Genomic DNA, 13,115 nt, shown 5'->3' with positions numbered 1-13,115 from the left:
TTTCCAAGTATTTCTTGACCACTTGCGCAACATGGGGTCGAGCATTATCGTGCTGCAAAATCACTTTATCATGTCTCTCGTTGTATTGCAGCCGTTTCTTTTTCAATGCTCGGCTCAAACGCATTAATTGGGTTCGATAAAGAGCACCTGTGATTGTTTCAGTTGGTTGTAACAGCTCATAATATATTACGCCGAGTTGATCCCACCAAATACAGAGCATGATTTTGGAACCATGAATAGACGGTTTGGCCGTCGACGTGGAAGCATGGCCGGGATATTCCCAAGTCTTTTTGCGTTTGGGATTATCGTAATGAATCCATTTCTCGTCCCCAGTCACAATACGATGCAGAAATCCCTTCCGTCTTTGCCTTGCAAGCAACTGTTCACAAGCGAACAGACGCCTGTCAATATCTCTTGGTTTCAACTCGTACGGCACCCAATATCCTTGCTTCTGAATCATTCCCATGTCTTTGAGGCGTTTTGAGATTGTTTGTTGAGTCACTCCCAATGATTGTGCCAATTCTTGTTGACTTTGACACGAGTCTTCGTCAAGTAATGCTTCCAAGTTCGCATCTTGGAAAACCTTCTTTCTTCCACCGCTATGTTGGTCTTCGACGTGAAAATCACCGTTCTTGAAGCGCTGAAACCACTCACGACATGTCCTTTCACTAATAGTGGCTTCCCCATAAGTATCTGAGAGCATTCGATGAGCCTCAGCAGCAGATTTCTTCATATTGAAGCAGAAAAGTAAAACCTCCCGCAAATGACGAGAATTTGGCTCGTACACTGACATTTTCAATTGCGAATAACTTTATGATGAAGACACAAATAGACTAATATTTTTATGAGGTTATGTTAACAGGTGCCCAAGGCTCCTGCATGCCCACATGGGGTTATTTATTTCGATCATTACTTACCGCTACATACATCTATTCAAAAACGGCGGAAGCAAAGTTGTACACCTAATATAATTATATAACTATGTGTTTTTTTGGAAGAATGCTAATAAAATAATAATAATTAGACATTCAAATATATTTTTAATGAGTAATACAATTATTAAAAATAAATAATATATAACCCACATAACTTTAATTTTGTTTTCAACGTGATCGCGCAATCTTACGACTAAAATATTAACTTCTCGGCGTTACAGTTTCCTTCCTAAATCAATAATGACATTTCTGGCCATGCGCCCTACAAGTACCCCACAAGACAATTGCACTGAACTCTCCTAACCTAATATAATGTTGATATATTTCACACAAAAAAGCATTCAAAAGAAGAAATCACAATGGAAAGTAGGTATGTTTTTAATCTGTTTTTATACTTTTAACGTGTAAAGTATTTTATTTTCAGTCGAGAAGGTGCTGTCTAATTGGCAGCGGTTTCAAAATTTAAAATTCATAATGGAAAATAGTTTCCCTTGCACTATGACATCTTCTTATTATAATGACTTTTATATCGGAACTTTATCGTTTGAAAATCAAGGGGAACGACGAATTAAATTTACCGACGGTTTAATAACTGTTGATATACCTGTGACTTCTATATCGGGAAGTACCCCAGAAGGGGCGAATATACGCTTCACCCGGTTTGATGGGGGATGGGTATTACTACAATTTCCGAACGACAGAATACGGGAAATAGTACATCAAAAATACCTGATTTTCGAAAGGTAATAAGCGAGATTTTTGTAGTTTATTGTGTACTAATTATACAATTATGTTTCAGGGAAGAACATGGACCCACGCCGCCATCAACGTCCAGCGAGAGCGAATAATTTTTATTTCTTTTATTTTATATTTAATTTTAAATATATATATTTTTGCAGTATTACTATGACTCTGCGTGGACTCTTCAATTCCGTATACCAGTTAAAATAATGAAAAAATATTTGTAAATTTAGTCACTTGATTCCATATTTTGCATATTTTCAAAGGAAAACTAATAATCTTTTTAGAGGATACGCAGGATCCGCGCTTCGCGTGCAACATTACATTTGGTTACATTCAGTTACCTACATTAGAGTAATAATTTCCTAACAAAAAGATGCACCTAAACGTCTTCCTCCAACTCGTCATATGTTGTGCAAAGTAACTTTTTTGAGGAAATAAAAAATAATTTCGGAATAAGTTTCTTTAATTTTCCCCAGGTAGGTACCTGGGGATTTGAAAAGGATTTTGGTGCCTTTGCTTAAAAGTTTTTCCAATAGTTTGGGTGAGATGAAAAGATTAGTGCGGTGATTGGGGGGCTAGGTAGGTACCTCGAGATAAAGGCGAATATGGGTTGGGAATAGGTGCCAAATGGGTATTTTGAGGGTGTGGGGTATAACAGCCCACCTAGTAGTGTTATCCTTAAAAGCAGTGTGACGAGTTTGTTATAAAGTTTATATTTTGTATTATATAACTAGTTTCCATATGTATATATCCCCTATTGTTTAGCCCTATATTAAATTAGAATAAACCATTAGTCGTAAAGATAGAGTCTGTTTATCATCTTGGCTGAAACATAAAATGCAGAAAACGACTCACCTATCAGTTTTGTCCTAAAATAAGTGTGAATAGAATGATTGAGGGTTGCGAGCATGGGAAGAAGGTGGAATGGTGTGTGTTAATTCTTTTGAAGATAAACAGATGCACTCGGGGGTGACCCTGATGCATCTTTGGTATGGTGGGCATTCGATTCCCAAAAAGAAGAGAATAAAGTTGTTTGAGGACACGTGCGTGTATTTCATCAGAAATAAAACCTACCCGCTTTAACAATTAATAAATTGTTAAACTGAAACAAACTTGTACTCTTCATTATGCACCTTTTTACTTGGTGTGACATGCCTCTTTTCCCTGTCAAATCAGGTTCATAATTTTTTAATAATATACAGGGTGTCCCACTAAGGTGTTCACGGAGGATAACTCAATAACTATTAGCCCTAGAGAAAAAATGTGAAGATAAAATTTACTTTATTTTTCGAATATTATCTGCTAAAAATATTTTCGCTTATACAGGGTGCACCACAAAGCTTGTACAATGTGAAACTTCTTTATTTTAAATGGAACCCCCAAATTTTTTCGCCATTTTCGAATTTCTCGTTAAATTTTAAGATCGGTTTATGTAAGGTGTCTTATGTCTAAAATTAACGAAGTTTAACATTGCTTGATGGTGTACCCTGTATAAACGAAAATATTTTTAGTTTACTCTAAGACTAATAGTAATTGAGTTATACTCTGCGAACACCTTAGTGGGACACCCTGTGTATATATTATATATATAATTTTTTAAATTTTATTGGCTTTCTGAAAGAATGGAAGTAAAATCGAACAAAAACACATTGACGGAGAGCATGATTCTTCGGAGTTCAAATTTTTAAATAATACTCTCTCCTTCGAATTTGGTTTTTTTTCGTTCCAGCTGACTTGTATCAGCGTCTTCCACGCCTCCTTTTTCGATCAAATCAAGTTAATAATTTCTATATGTTTAGAGAAGGAATAGAATAAAAAATCTGCAAAAACACATTAGCATAGGGGATTTCTTTCAAGTTGTTTTAAAAAGATCTTTCTACTTCGCTTCATTACTAGAAATCTAGAAAAACTATGTCTCTGATTAATGTCAGATTCAGTTGACAATTTTTATGGGCGTAGAGAAGGAAGAGAACTAAATTTAAAATTACGCAAAAAAATTTTTAACTAGATTTTTTCTTTTTCGATAATTATAGTTTTCAGTATCGGGTCAAAATTTAATACCATTATGCAACTACTGAAGAACAAAGGGTAGTTTCAAAACATTGCTATTTAATGTGTGTTATGTAATTTCTCAATAGGACTTAAAATTGATTCGGTACATGCTTTTATATAACCAACACATTCATATGCTTATGTGCCTTGACCCCTCGGATCTTCTATAAGGCTCTCAATGACCTTTCTTAACTAGGAAAATCAACTATAAAATTCAGTCTTAGGTATGTAATATAACGATGTGATTTCTATCAGACGCTAAATGAATGAACTCATAATTGACACAGTTACATCAATAAAAGTATTTTGCCTAGAGACTTATATTTAATGAAAATTTGCAAATTCAAACTGTTGGAACTTGAAAAGTTTACTTTGTAATAATTTTTACGTATTTTTAAAGTCAAATAAAAAATACAACGCGCAAAGACTTATCACATCTGTCTCTTTTTCCTTCTTTTTGGGCTGGCAATTTTCATCCGATATCCTTGACGAGCGATATCAAGAAATCCATTTGCGAGATATCATATATCTTTAGTTCCTATAGAATAATATGCAAATGCATTTGTAAGAACAAAGCAACAGTTCTCAGTATCCGATAAGCAAGCAGAAAATATTCTATTTGTCACAACTTAAAATTGAAAAGTCCGCGTTGTGCTTAATTTGATTAATTGTTTACCTGCGGCAAGTGTTGAGTTATTTGATTAAACTGACTAGATAAGATTTATACAGGGGGACCCATTAACAATTTGTTCCCCGTCTAATTTCGTCATTTTTGACATTAGGAAAAAGATTCAAACATGGACTTCCCTTCATTTTAGGGGTAGAACTTAAAAATGGCCTCGTCGCCCTTCTCCGTATGATTTTTCCTCCCATGCGTGACCAGAAAATCGTTCCTTTTTATTGTGAATCAAGTCAAAATTTTGATAATGACGTCACCAAATTTTGATATTTAGTAAAAAAAAGAAAAATGACGAAGATTCGAAAATTTTTATAATTCATTTTTTTGTACAGTTTAATGTTTGTTTTTGCCAAAATGCCTCGCAAAATCCTAAAAAAGAGGGACAGGGCATCCATCAAATTTATTTTAAATTTGATAAACAACTAAAAGGAAGCATTAGAATGTATCCCAAAAGATTTCCCGATGGTTCCACACCTAGACGTTTAAATTCTGAACACGATGCCTTCGAGAAAATTGCAAGAAATAAATAAATAATTGACGATTAAAATCGTTCAAATTAGGAAACGTATTTCGAGGGTTGTGGAAGACATGTTCTCACATACAAATAAGTTAAAACATAGCTTATTAGGTCCCTTCTTGGCTCTAAAAGGCCAATTCCGTAATTCGCAGCGGTTAAGAAAAATTAACTTTTGTGGGATCTTGCAGCTGTCAAAATTTTCAAAATTTCCGAAACAAACTCGAAAACGGTAAATTTTAAAGATAAAACACCTTACATAAACTAACCTAAAAATTTAACGAGAAATCCAAAAATGCCAAAAAAATTGAGGGATTTCTCACTTTTAATATAATCTGCATATAACCCCCATATCTCCCATTTAAAATAAGAAAGTTGCACGTGCGGAGAGGGCACCGAGTTAATTTCTACATCTAAAATGAAGGAGGAATCCTTATTTGAACCTATTTTTATATCAAAAATAAAAAAATTGGATGGGGGGTAAATTGTTAATAAGACACCCTGAATAAAATTGGGTGTTTAAAGGAAAGCTATTAAATGAGAGACACAGGTTGTAAACTATTATCCATTGCAGCTAGATATCTGTGTCTGCATAGTGAGCTGTGAGATAACTGACCAAAGCAGATGGACCATCAATGGCATAGGTTATGGCTCAAATTTAAATTCTTAATTTTTTAGCGTTCTCAAGTCAATAAAAGAATTGTTTGATGCCAGTTGAACACTTTTTTCATATTTATATATTTATTTCACTTATTTACTTGTAGAAATGTAACAATATGATACATCAATATTTATTTTATCATAAGTCCGTGGTGTACCGAACACCTGTTACTACTCAAGAAGAACTTTGGCAACGAATTCAAAATGCTGTAAATGATCTTTGGGGCAATGACGAAGTAATGCAAAGAATACAATTTAATTTTATTCATCGCATTAATTTTTGTGTGCCTGTAAATGGTGGGCATTTTGAACAGTTACTTAAGTAATTTTTTAATGTTATTTTTAATATTAAAAAATAAAAAGTTAGATAATTACATTCCTTTCCATTTACTTTACAAGTGTTTCTCTTGAAAATGATTGCAGTTAGCGACTTGATTAAGGTATATCTTTTTTAAGCAAAAATACCGCGCAAATACGTTTTTTCATCCAAAACTGGTTTACCGTTAAAAACAAAAAAATTTGAAGGACCTAAACAAGTACCTAATGCGTATACGTGGGGCCCTCTGCGATTTACCGAAATTTTGTTTGTAGATATGAATTCCTCATCCCGAAAAATCCCCTTGTAAAAAATTTCATGAGTTTTCCATTTGCCATTTAATAATTATGGCTAAAAATTGAATTTTACATTTCAACTTTGCCACCCTGTAGCTTGGTTATTAACTTTTGGACTAAGGTAAACGTGGTTAAATCGTTTTATTTTGATCTCAGCTACCTATGATAGAGCGTTATAAAGACCTTTTAGAGACACCCTGTATAATTATAATTATTTTTCTGTTTGTTGTTTAATAGGATTATTCGCAAACAGGGTAAATAAAACATCTGATTTATTATAGTTTCTTTATTTTAATGAGACACCTTCTTTTTCTAACATTTTTAGTTTATCATTTCTTAAGCTCTCAAGGATTGAATACTAATGATCTCATAAGTAATAGCCGTAAACATTATGTGAAGATCCTTCAATGAAAACGTTTCCTTCACCAAATTGTCCAGAATTTGTAATTTTTATTAATGGCACGTTTCTAACTTATGCAGACAATTATTTCAATATTTACAATAAATATATAAACATAATTCTACTTCTTGACTGACCTCCTGAAGGCTTTCTTACCATTTATTTTTATATTAGGTATTATTGGCAACTCGATTAGTTATAGGTTTCTTTGGTACCTTCTACTTCCATAGATATTCTACCAATCAACTAGGATGGCACCATATTATACTCTTCTCAATTTTTGGCGTTGGCGTCTTTGATTAACATTATTTGGATTACAATTACTCGTTTCCCTAACTTGCCATTCAATACTGACGAAAGTTTAATGGTTCAGAATTTTGCGATTTTAATACTTATTGCGATAGACTCTGACGCTCATAAGTCCATTTCCTCTCACAAAATCCATACATTAAAAGCCTGTCAACCTTTTTAGCGATAGAATAATGTTCCATTTTAAAAGACCACAAATTATTCAATTTACAGTAAACTCAATTCCGATTAACTACAACCATAGTAAACACTATCAGTATGCGAGATGTACAGAATATTTATTTTATTGTTATGTAGGAGAAAACCCAAAACAGAATTTTTTTAACATTGTTTTCAAAACAATAAGGCAAGGTATGGTAAATATTTTTTGTAGAGAAACTGTGTCTGGCAAAAAATTTACAAGAGACAAAAAAATTATAATAAAATCAGCTTGTGATAGAGAAAAAATGAGTCATTTGTACAGGAGATAAGAAAAATACAAACTTTTTTACGTATCACGCGTCATTTTTAATATTTTCAGTCACTATCTAATAAAAAATCCTACTTGCGTCAAAACATGCTAATTTATGTAGTAACTCTTAATTCCAAAATTAGTGAAAATGGATAAAAATATTTAGCAATTATTTGAAAAAAAAAAAGTATTATTTGAGAACTTTGGCGCTCTGTAGCAGCAAAATGAAGCTACATTGGATAAAGATAAATTTGCCTAGAACGCCTTATTTTTGGTCAAGCATTGTATAGTCATTTTGGGGACGTCCTGTATATTTATACCACCATGTTACCTCACCACTCGAAAATAATTGACTGGGACTAAAGAACCGGACAAGTTTATAAACTCCGATTTCTGCAACCAGCAGAACCAGCCCAGGACACTGCAGCTGGTTTCAAAACACACAATTTTCTTTTGTAAAATTTGATAAATAAACAATTTAAGTTTTGTTTCTTTACCTTGTATAAACAATGTAACTCCAATTTTATGTCGCTGATAAAAATAGAACCCTCATCCGCTTAAACGGCAGTATCAGTGAACGTTTCCCCTCACAAGTCGGTATGACATATTATAGGTTATTACGGGCTTGATTTGCTCCTCCGTTAAGCAACGAAATCTGTGGAGGTGCAACGGTAGCCATTAGTACATTTGAAGCTACCAAAATCTTCCTCAGTTTCCATCACACTTTAACATGTACTGATATCAGAAACATTATCATTATGCTTTACAACTAGTAATCCCTTTCATCAGGTAACCCCGATGCGAGAACTATCCAGGATTCCCGAAAATTTTATTTGCTTTTTTGAAAGCTATAATCGCATATTCAAACGGTTCAAAATATCTAATAACGTACTGCAGTCCTATAATTAATGATACACAATTACACCAGATTTCTTATGTAAAGATGACAAGAAATAATCTAATTTATCTGTAACGAAAATTAGATATTAACAGAGATGGGGTATTAAAATTTTAATTTTTTTTCGACCTTTTAAGAAATAAAAAATATGTAATTTTCTACAAAATCGTTAAAATTAAAAGTATTAGGTAGATAGATATACATTATTTTATATGAAACAGATGTTTTAAACCATAAATTAAAAGTAAAGAGTAATTAAAACGTAAATATCTTGAAAACTGATTGTCGAAACAAGATCTAAAAACCACACTTTTTTATGTAGAAGGGTTAAGTTGGATTAGGCAGGATTAACTTTGTTACTCAAAATGTCTATATGATGTAGTACAAAAAAATTATGAGCTTTTAACACTAGTATAAAGTGAAGCTAACAGCACCTTCTTTAAGTGTCTCGTTTTATTTTATCGATTTTTTTGGAAAATTGAAAAACAAATGGGGTTTCAATCTGCAGGATTTAAAAAAATATCCGATATTTATCAAGATAACGCAAAGTTTTCTATCACTGTTAACTTTCGTTTCACAATAATCACAAAAATCATAAAAATAACCCATATATCCCGCAAAACCATTAATGTAACACTTTGTTTTGAAATGGAAAACTATTTATTAATACGGGCAATTCGAAACATAGATATTAATTTCTAACAGAACGTCAACTAAAATCTTTATAAGCCTAAGCTTACGAGCAGTAAGAAATATTAATAACTGAATTAAGTCTACAAAATAACATATAACGAATATACCCGAAAAACCAAATTGCTCACATTTAACTTTCAGAATATTTACACACTTCAGACAGAGAGACTAATTGTTACAACAACATCTGAGATAAATTTTTGATATTGTTTGTCTTTCACACAAAGCTAATAAAAACCATTTTTCAAAGGTGGAGATTGCAGTCTGAAACATGCTGATGTATTTTTATTTGCCTTTTCAAACACGCATTCCTAGGGAAAACAGACAACAAAACTGTAAAATTGTACATCCTGTGTATCAGTTTTAGTTATTAATACATAATTTGGCTTCTACAACCTCCAATTTTAAGATTTTCAATCCTGCAGAGCATTTCATTCATATTAACTTATCTGAACATCATTAAAAAAAATCTCGAACTAATGTTTTTAGAACACTGCTTGACGATTTTCAGTGACAAAAATATAACTCTTTCTAAAATAAACAAGAAATTTAAGATTCATTTTCAGGAGTATGCCAGGCAATTCTCTCTTCATAGAACTGAATAACAACTTGTGGACACTTCACGTTAGCTTCTTTTGCGGCCACTAAATCGGTCTCGTCTGTTCCCTTCCACTTCATTAGGAACATTAGTTGTCCAGTCGAATCAGACGCTCCAATAACTTTTTCAGCGTCTAGCCCCTTCTCAAAACCTGCCTTTTTTTGGGCTGATTTACTTTTGTCTTTTACCTCGAGCTTCTTTTTCTTTTTTAATGCATTTTCTTCATCAGAATCTCTATTGACCTGTGTGAAAATCCAAAAAGAAATATAGATATTTTTTTAATTATTTTCTTACCTCGTCTTCTTTTGATGGCTTCTTTTTAGGTTTTTCTTCATCAGAATCAGATTCGCCTTTTTTGGCCTTTCTCTTAGCTTTATCGTCGTCTTTCTTAGATTGTGGTTTAGAATCTGACTTCTTTTTCTTGCTTTTTGGCTTTTCTTCTACATCTGAATCATTCTCAGAGTCTTTCTTTGATTTCTTCGGTTTTGGCTCATCATTGTCAGACTCAGGAGAAGGACTTTTAGTTTTTTTCTTCTAAACCCACATATATAAGTAATCCATTAGAAAGCATACAATTTTATTTACAATACCATACAGATTGGTCCTTTTTATGATGCTCACCATTAGAATTTTCCAAAGGGTGAGTTATAAAATTGGTTAAAGTATCGGTTAACTAAGGAAATTGGGCATTTTTAATGCCATTTAAAATCCACTTGAAAGTAAATTATTAATATTAAAAATGTATTGTCCTATAACTCAGAAACTAAGAAAATTAAGTCGTATGTATCTATGAGCAACCCAGCTTAAAATGCGTTTCCCTAACCATTGGGTGCTGATTATAAACACCCTATGTACAATCATATTTATCAATCCTATTAAAGGTAAAGTTTTTAAGTTCTATGTAAGTATACAAGTTAAATTATGTAAAGCAATGAGGAAATTCAAGAAACAGCAATATTGTACATCACTGTTATACATATGCTAAAACATATGCTGGAGAGCTGAAATTGTGAATCTTCAATTTTCAATAGATTAAATCAATAGCAGCTTATCAAATCAGCATTCAAAACTTCATGCACTCAACAGCTGCAAATTTTCCAATTCTGGTCAAGAACAACAGAAATTACAAAAATTACCAACTATTCAGTTAAAGAACTCATATATGATGCAATAATAAACTGGAAAACGTTGATAATGAAAAACCATAATTTTACCCTTTTTCTAATTCTCTCCCCAGTCAAACATCAACTTGCAATGAAAACAAAACAATAACAGACATAACTCATGAATTCGCAATAATGTAAGTCTTGAATGTCAATAGAACATATTTTTTAACATAAAGTGACTTGTTTTAAACTACTATTTTTTATTGAATGTCAATGCAAGTATGTTGCATTGACTTTCAAAGCTTTGACAATTGATGAGTTCTTTACTGCGAAATAAAAAAATTGTAATATTTGAGTAATGTATTTTTTTTAGTTTTTTATTTTACATTATTTTCTTTTTGGACTATGTGTGACACATCATTACAAAGGCAATATTTTTACTTTATTCAGTGGAACAATTCAATATGGCATTCATAAAGAAAATCAGAGTTGACCATCAGTATGTAAAATCTAAAAGGCATCAAAGAAATCTGTCAATCAAGCAAAAAACCATCACAAGATATATCAGTAACTGAACATTTTCAAAAATTGTACTGATAGTTTTCCCAATTTTTATAAGAAACTATTAAATTGATATTTTTTTACTTCTCTTGTGGTGTTTTAAAACTAATGACATATAAATTTGCTTTGAAGGTGGATTCTTAATAAGCATTAAAATATGTTACTTTTTCCTAATTTAACTGACCTTGTAATTGTTACCTTTTCACAAATCCCAATGGTAAGCGTTGTATAAGTGACATCTAGTATTGCAATTCAATTATAATAAGAAAATAAACAGTTTTTGTAAAAAAGGCAAACACTTAAAGTCTTTACAATCCAATTGTTTGAATATATCAATTTGGCTACAATTAAAATAATATTTATCAATGTAATCAGAGCAATTACTGTCTTGAATTTAACAGGATAGAAAGGTGCCGTAAATTCTGTTGTGAGTGAAATAAATTGTAGATAAATTTAGAAATTTAGGGAATTAAATAACTTGCTAGTAAAAATCAAATAAAAAATTAATAACTAACATCTCTGACTCCAATACCCAAATTCACTCACATACTAACCATAATTACTTCTTACCCTTTTTTCATCTGTGTTGTCACTTGACTCAGATTCATTGGAATCTTTCCGTGACCTTTTTTTTTCTTTCCCTGCAGCCTTTGCCTTCCTATTTTTCTCAAATTCTTCAATTAAATCTGGGCAATCCAAATTTTCTTCAGGTTCCCATGTATTGTCTTCATTATTATACCCCTTCCATTTCAAAAAATATTCAACCTTTCCCTTGACCACTCTGCGGTCAATAATCTTCTCAACTGAATATTCTTCCTCACTTTCACTACTATTATCACCTTTTGATTTACCCATCTACAAGACCATAATGTTGAAGAAATGCCTGTTTCACAAGTGGCTAGTAGTTTAGTTGAGTCAAGTGAAGTGAAGTAACCGAGTCGGTGTTCAAGGGAGCCAAATAAATTCCAGAGTTCATAAGATAACAGTGGTTAGTTTAGTTAATAACTGGAGTGTTATGTAGTGTGAAAGTTTTGCTTTTTTAAAATCCACAAACAAATGATAAAGAAACATTTGCATTCAATTTTACTTACAACTCCTGATTAATAGAGCTGAGGATTTTGAATAATAACTGCAGTCTGTAAAGAAAAAATCTATCTCGACGAGTTTAGTTAATTGATTTAAGTCTGCTAAAAAGGTAACGAGGATAGGATAATTGATTAGAAAACAGAATAGGATTCCATTTGCTAAACTTGATCATGCCGGCAAATTAGACTAAAGCAGTAGTATGGAAACCAATTAAATAGAAAATTGTTTTACCATTCCACTAAACTACTGGGCAAAATCTGGGGTAATTTAGGGTTTTAAGGCTTTTCCATGGGTTTCAGCAAGGTCAAGTGATAAATACATTTTTGGTTATTATTGCAAAATAATATTGAATGCTCAAAGAAATCAATATATGCCCAAGTAGTAAAGTGATTATTGTATTTCTTTGTTAGGAATTTGTAGATTTCAGTGGCATCCAAAGGGGTTGAAGAGGGACGCCAAGTTCAATTTTAGAATAAGAAAATACAGCATCCAAATTTATAGAAATTCAGGATCTAAATTCACAGTAAACGTACCTTCAGTAACACTGTGTATTATACTCTACGTAAATAATATATAAAACCACCGGGCACTCTGTAACTTCCCTTACAATTATAGTCTTTCTTCAAGGAACAAACCTTCAACAAGGAAGACCAAACAATACTGAAAATGGCGTCGACAGTCGGCGGTGTTCCAGCGTTTTCATATAGTCAAAATGGCTGAAGAAGTTGGCGGTTTAGCGGTTTTTATTTTTACGATTGACGTTTGACAGACATTAATTCGAGTAGGTCAGATCGTTTAGATTCTCTTATGAGCTTTC

At 32.3% G+C, this 13,115-nt stretch overlaps 2 protein-coding genes across 2 annotated transcripts; one reads left to right on the top strand and one right to left on the bottom strand.

The window, feature by feature from the left end:
• Positions 1 to 1,243: 1,243 nt before the first annotated feature.
• LOC136413845 (uncharacterized) lies at positions 1,244 to 1,836 on the top strand. Its single transcript, XM_066397579.1, has 3 exons — positions 1,244 to 1,301; positions 1,360 to 1,678; positions 1,735 to 1,836. The coding sequence occupies exons 1-3, from the start codon at positions 1,295 to 1,297 to the stop codon at positions 1,781 to 1,783; spliced, it is 375 nt and encodes a 124-aa protein (XP_066253676.1). The 5' UTR covers positions 1,244 to 1,294; the 3' UTR covers positions 1,784 to 1,836.
• Positions 1,837 to 8,891: 7,055 nt separating this feature from the next.
• LOC136413727 (chromobox protein homolog 1-like) lies at positions 8,892 to 12,999 on the bottom strand. The gene is made up of 4 exons (XM_066397425.1): positions 12,832 to 12,999; positions 11,783 to 12,067; positions 9,840 to 10,079; positions 8,892 to 9,787 (listed from the first exon to the last, which is right to left on the bottom strand). The coding sequence occupies exons 2-4, from the start codon at positions 12,065 to 12,067 to the stop codon at positions 9,497 to 9,499; spliced, it is 816 nt and encodes a 271-aa protein (XP_066253522.1). The 5' UTR covers positions 12,832 to 12,999; the 3' UTR covers positions 8,892 to 9,496.
• Between the last annotated feature and the right edge of the window lie 116 nt (positions 13,000 to 13,115).

The sequence above is a fragment of the Euwallacea similis genome, chromosome 15, assembly GCF_039881205.1.
Source record: "Euwallacea similis isolate ESF13 chromosome 15, ESF131.1, whole genome shotgun sequence".
Classification (NCBI taxonomy): Eukaryota; Metazoa; Arthropoda; class Insecta; order Coleoptera; family Curculionidae; genus Euwallacea; species Euwallacea similis.
This window is presented reverse-complemented; position numbering and strand designations above follow the sequence as displayed.

Excerpts from the sequence above, each read along its gene's own strand:
- LOC136413727 (XM_066397425.1), bottom strand. The coding sequence starts at position 12,067 with ATGGGTAAATCAAAAGGTGATAATAGTAGTGAAAGTGAGGAAGAATAT. Across the intron at positions 10,080-11,782 it reads ACAACACAGATGAAAAAAGG|AAGAAAAAAACTAAAAGTCC; the intron begins GTAAGAAGTAAT and ends ATGTGGGTTTAG. Across the intron at positions 9,788-9,839 it reads AGCCATCAAAAGAAGACGAG|GTCAATAGAGATTCTGATGA; the intron begins GTAAGAAAATAA and ends ATTTTCACACAG.
- LOC136413845 (XM_066397579.1), top strand. Across the intron at positions 1,679-1,734 it reads AAATACCTGATTTTCGAAAG|GGAAGAACATGGACCCACGC; the intron begins GTAATAAGCGAG and ends ATTATGTTTCAG.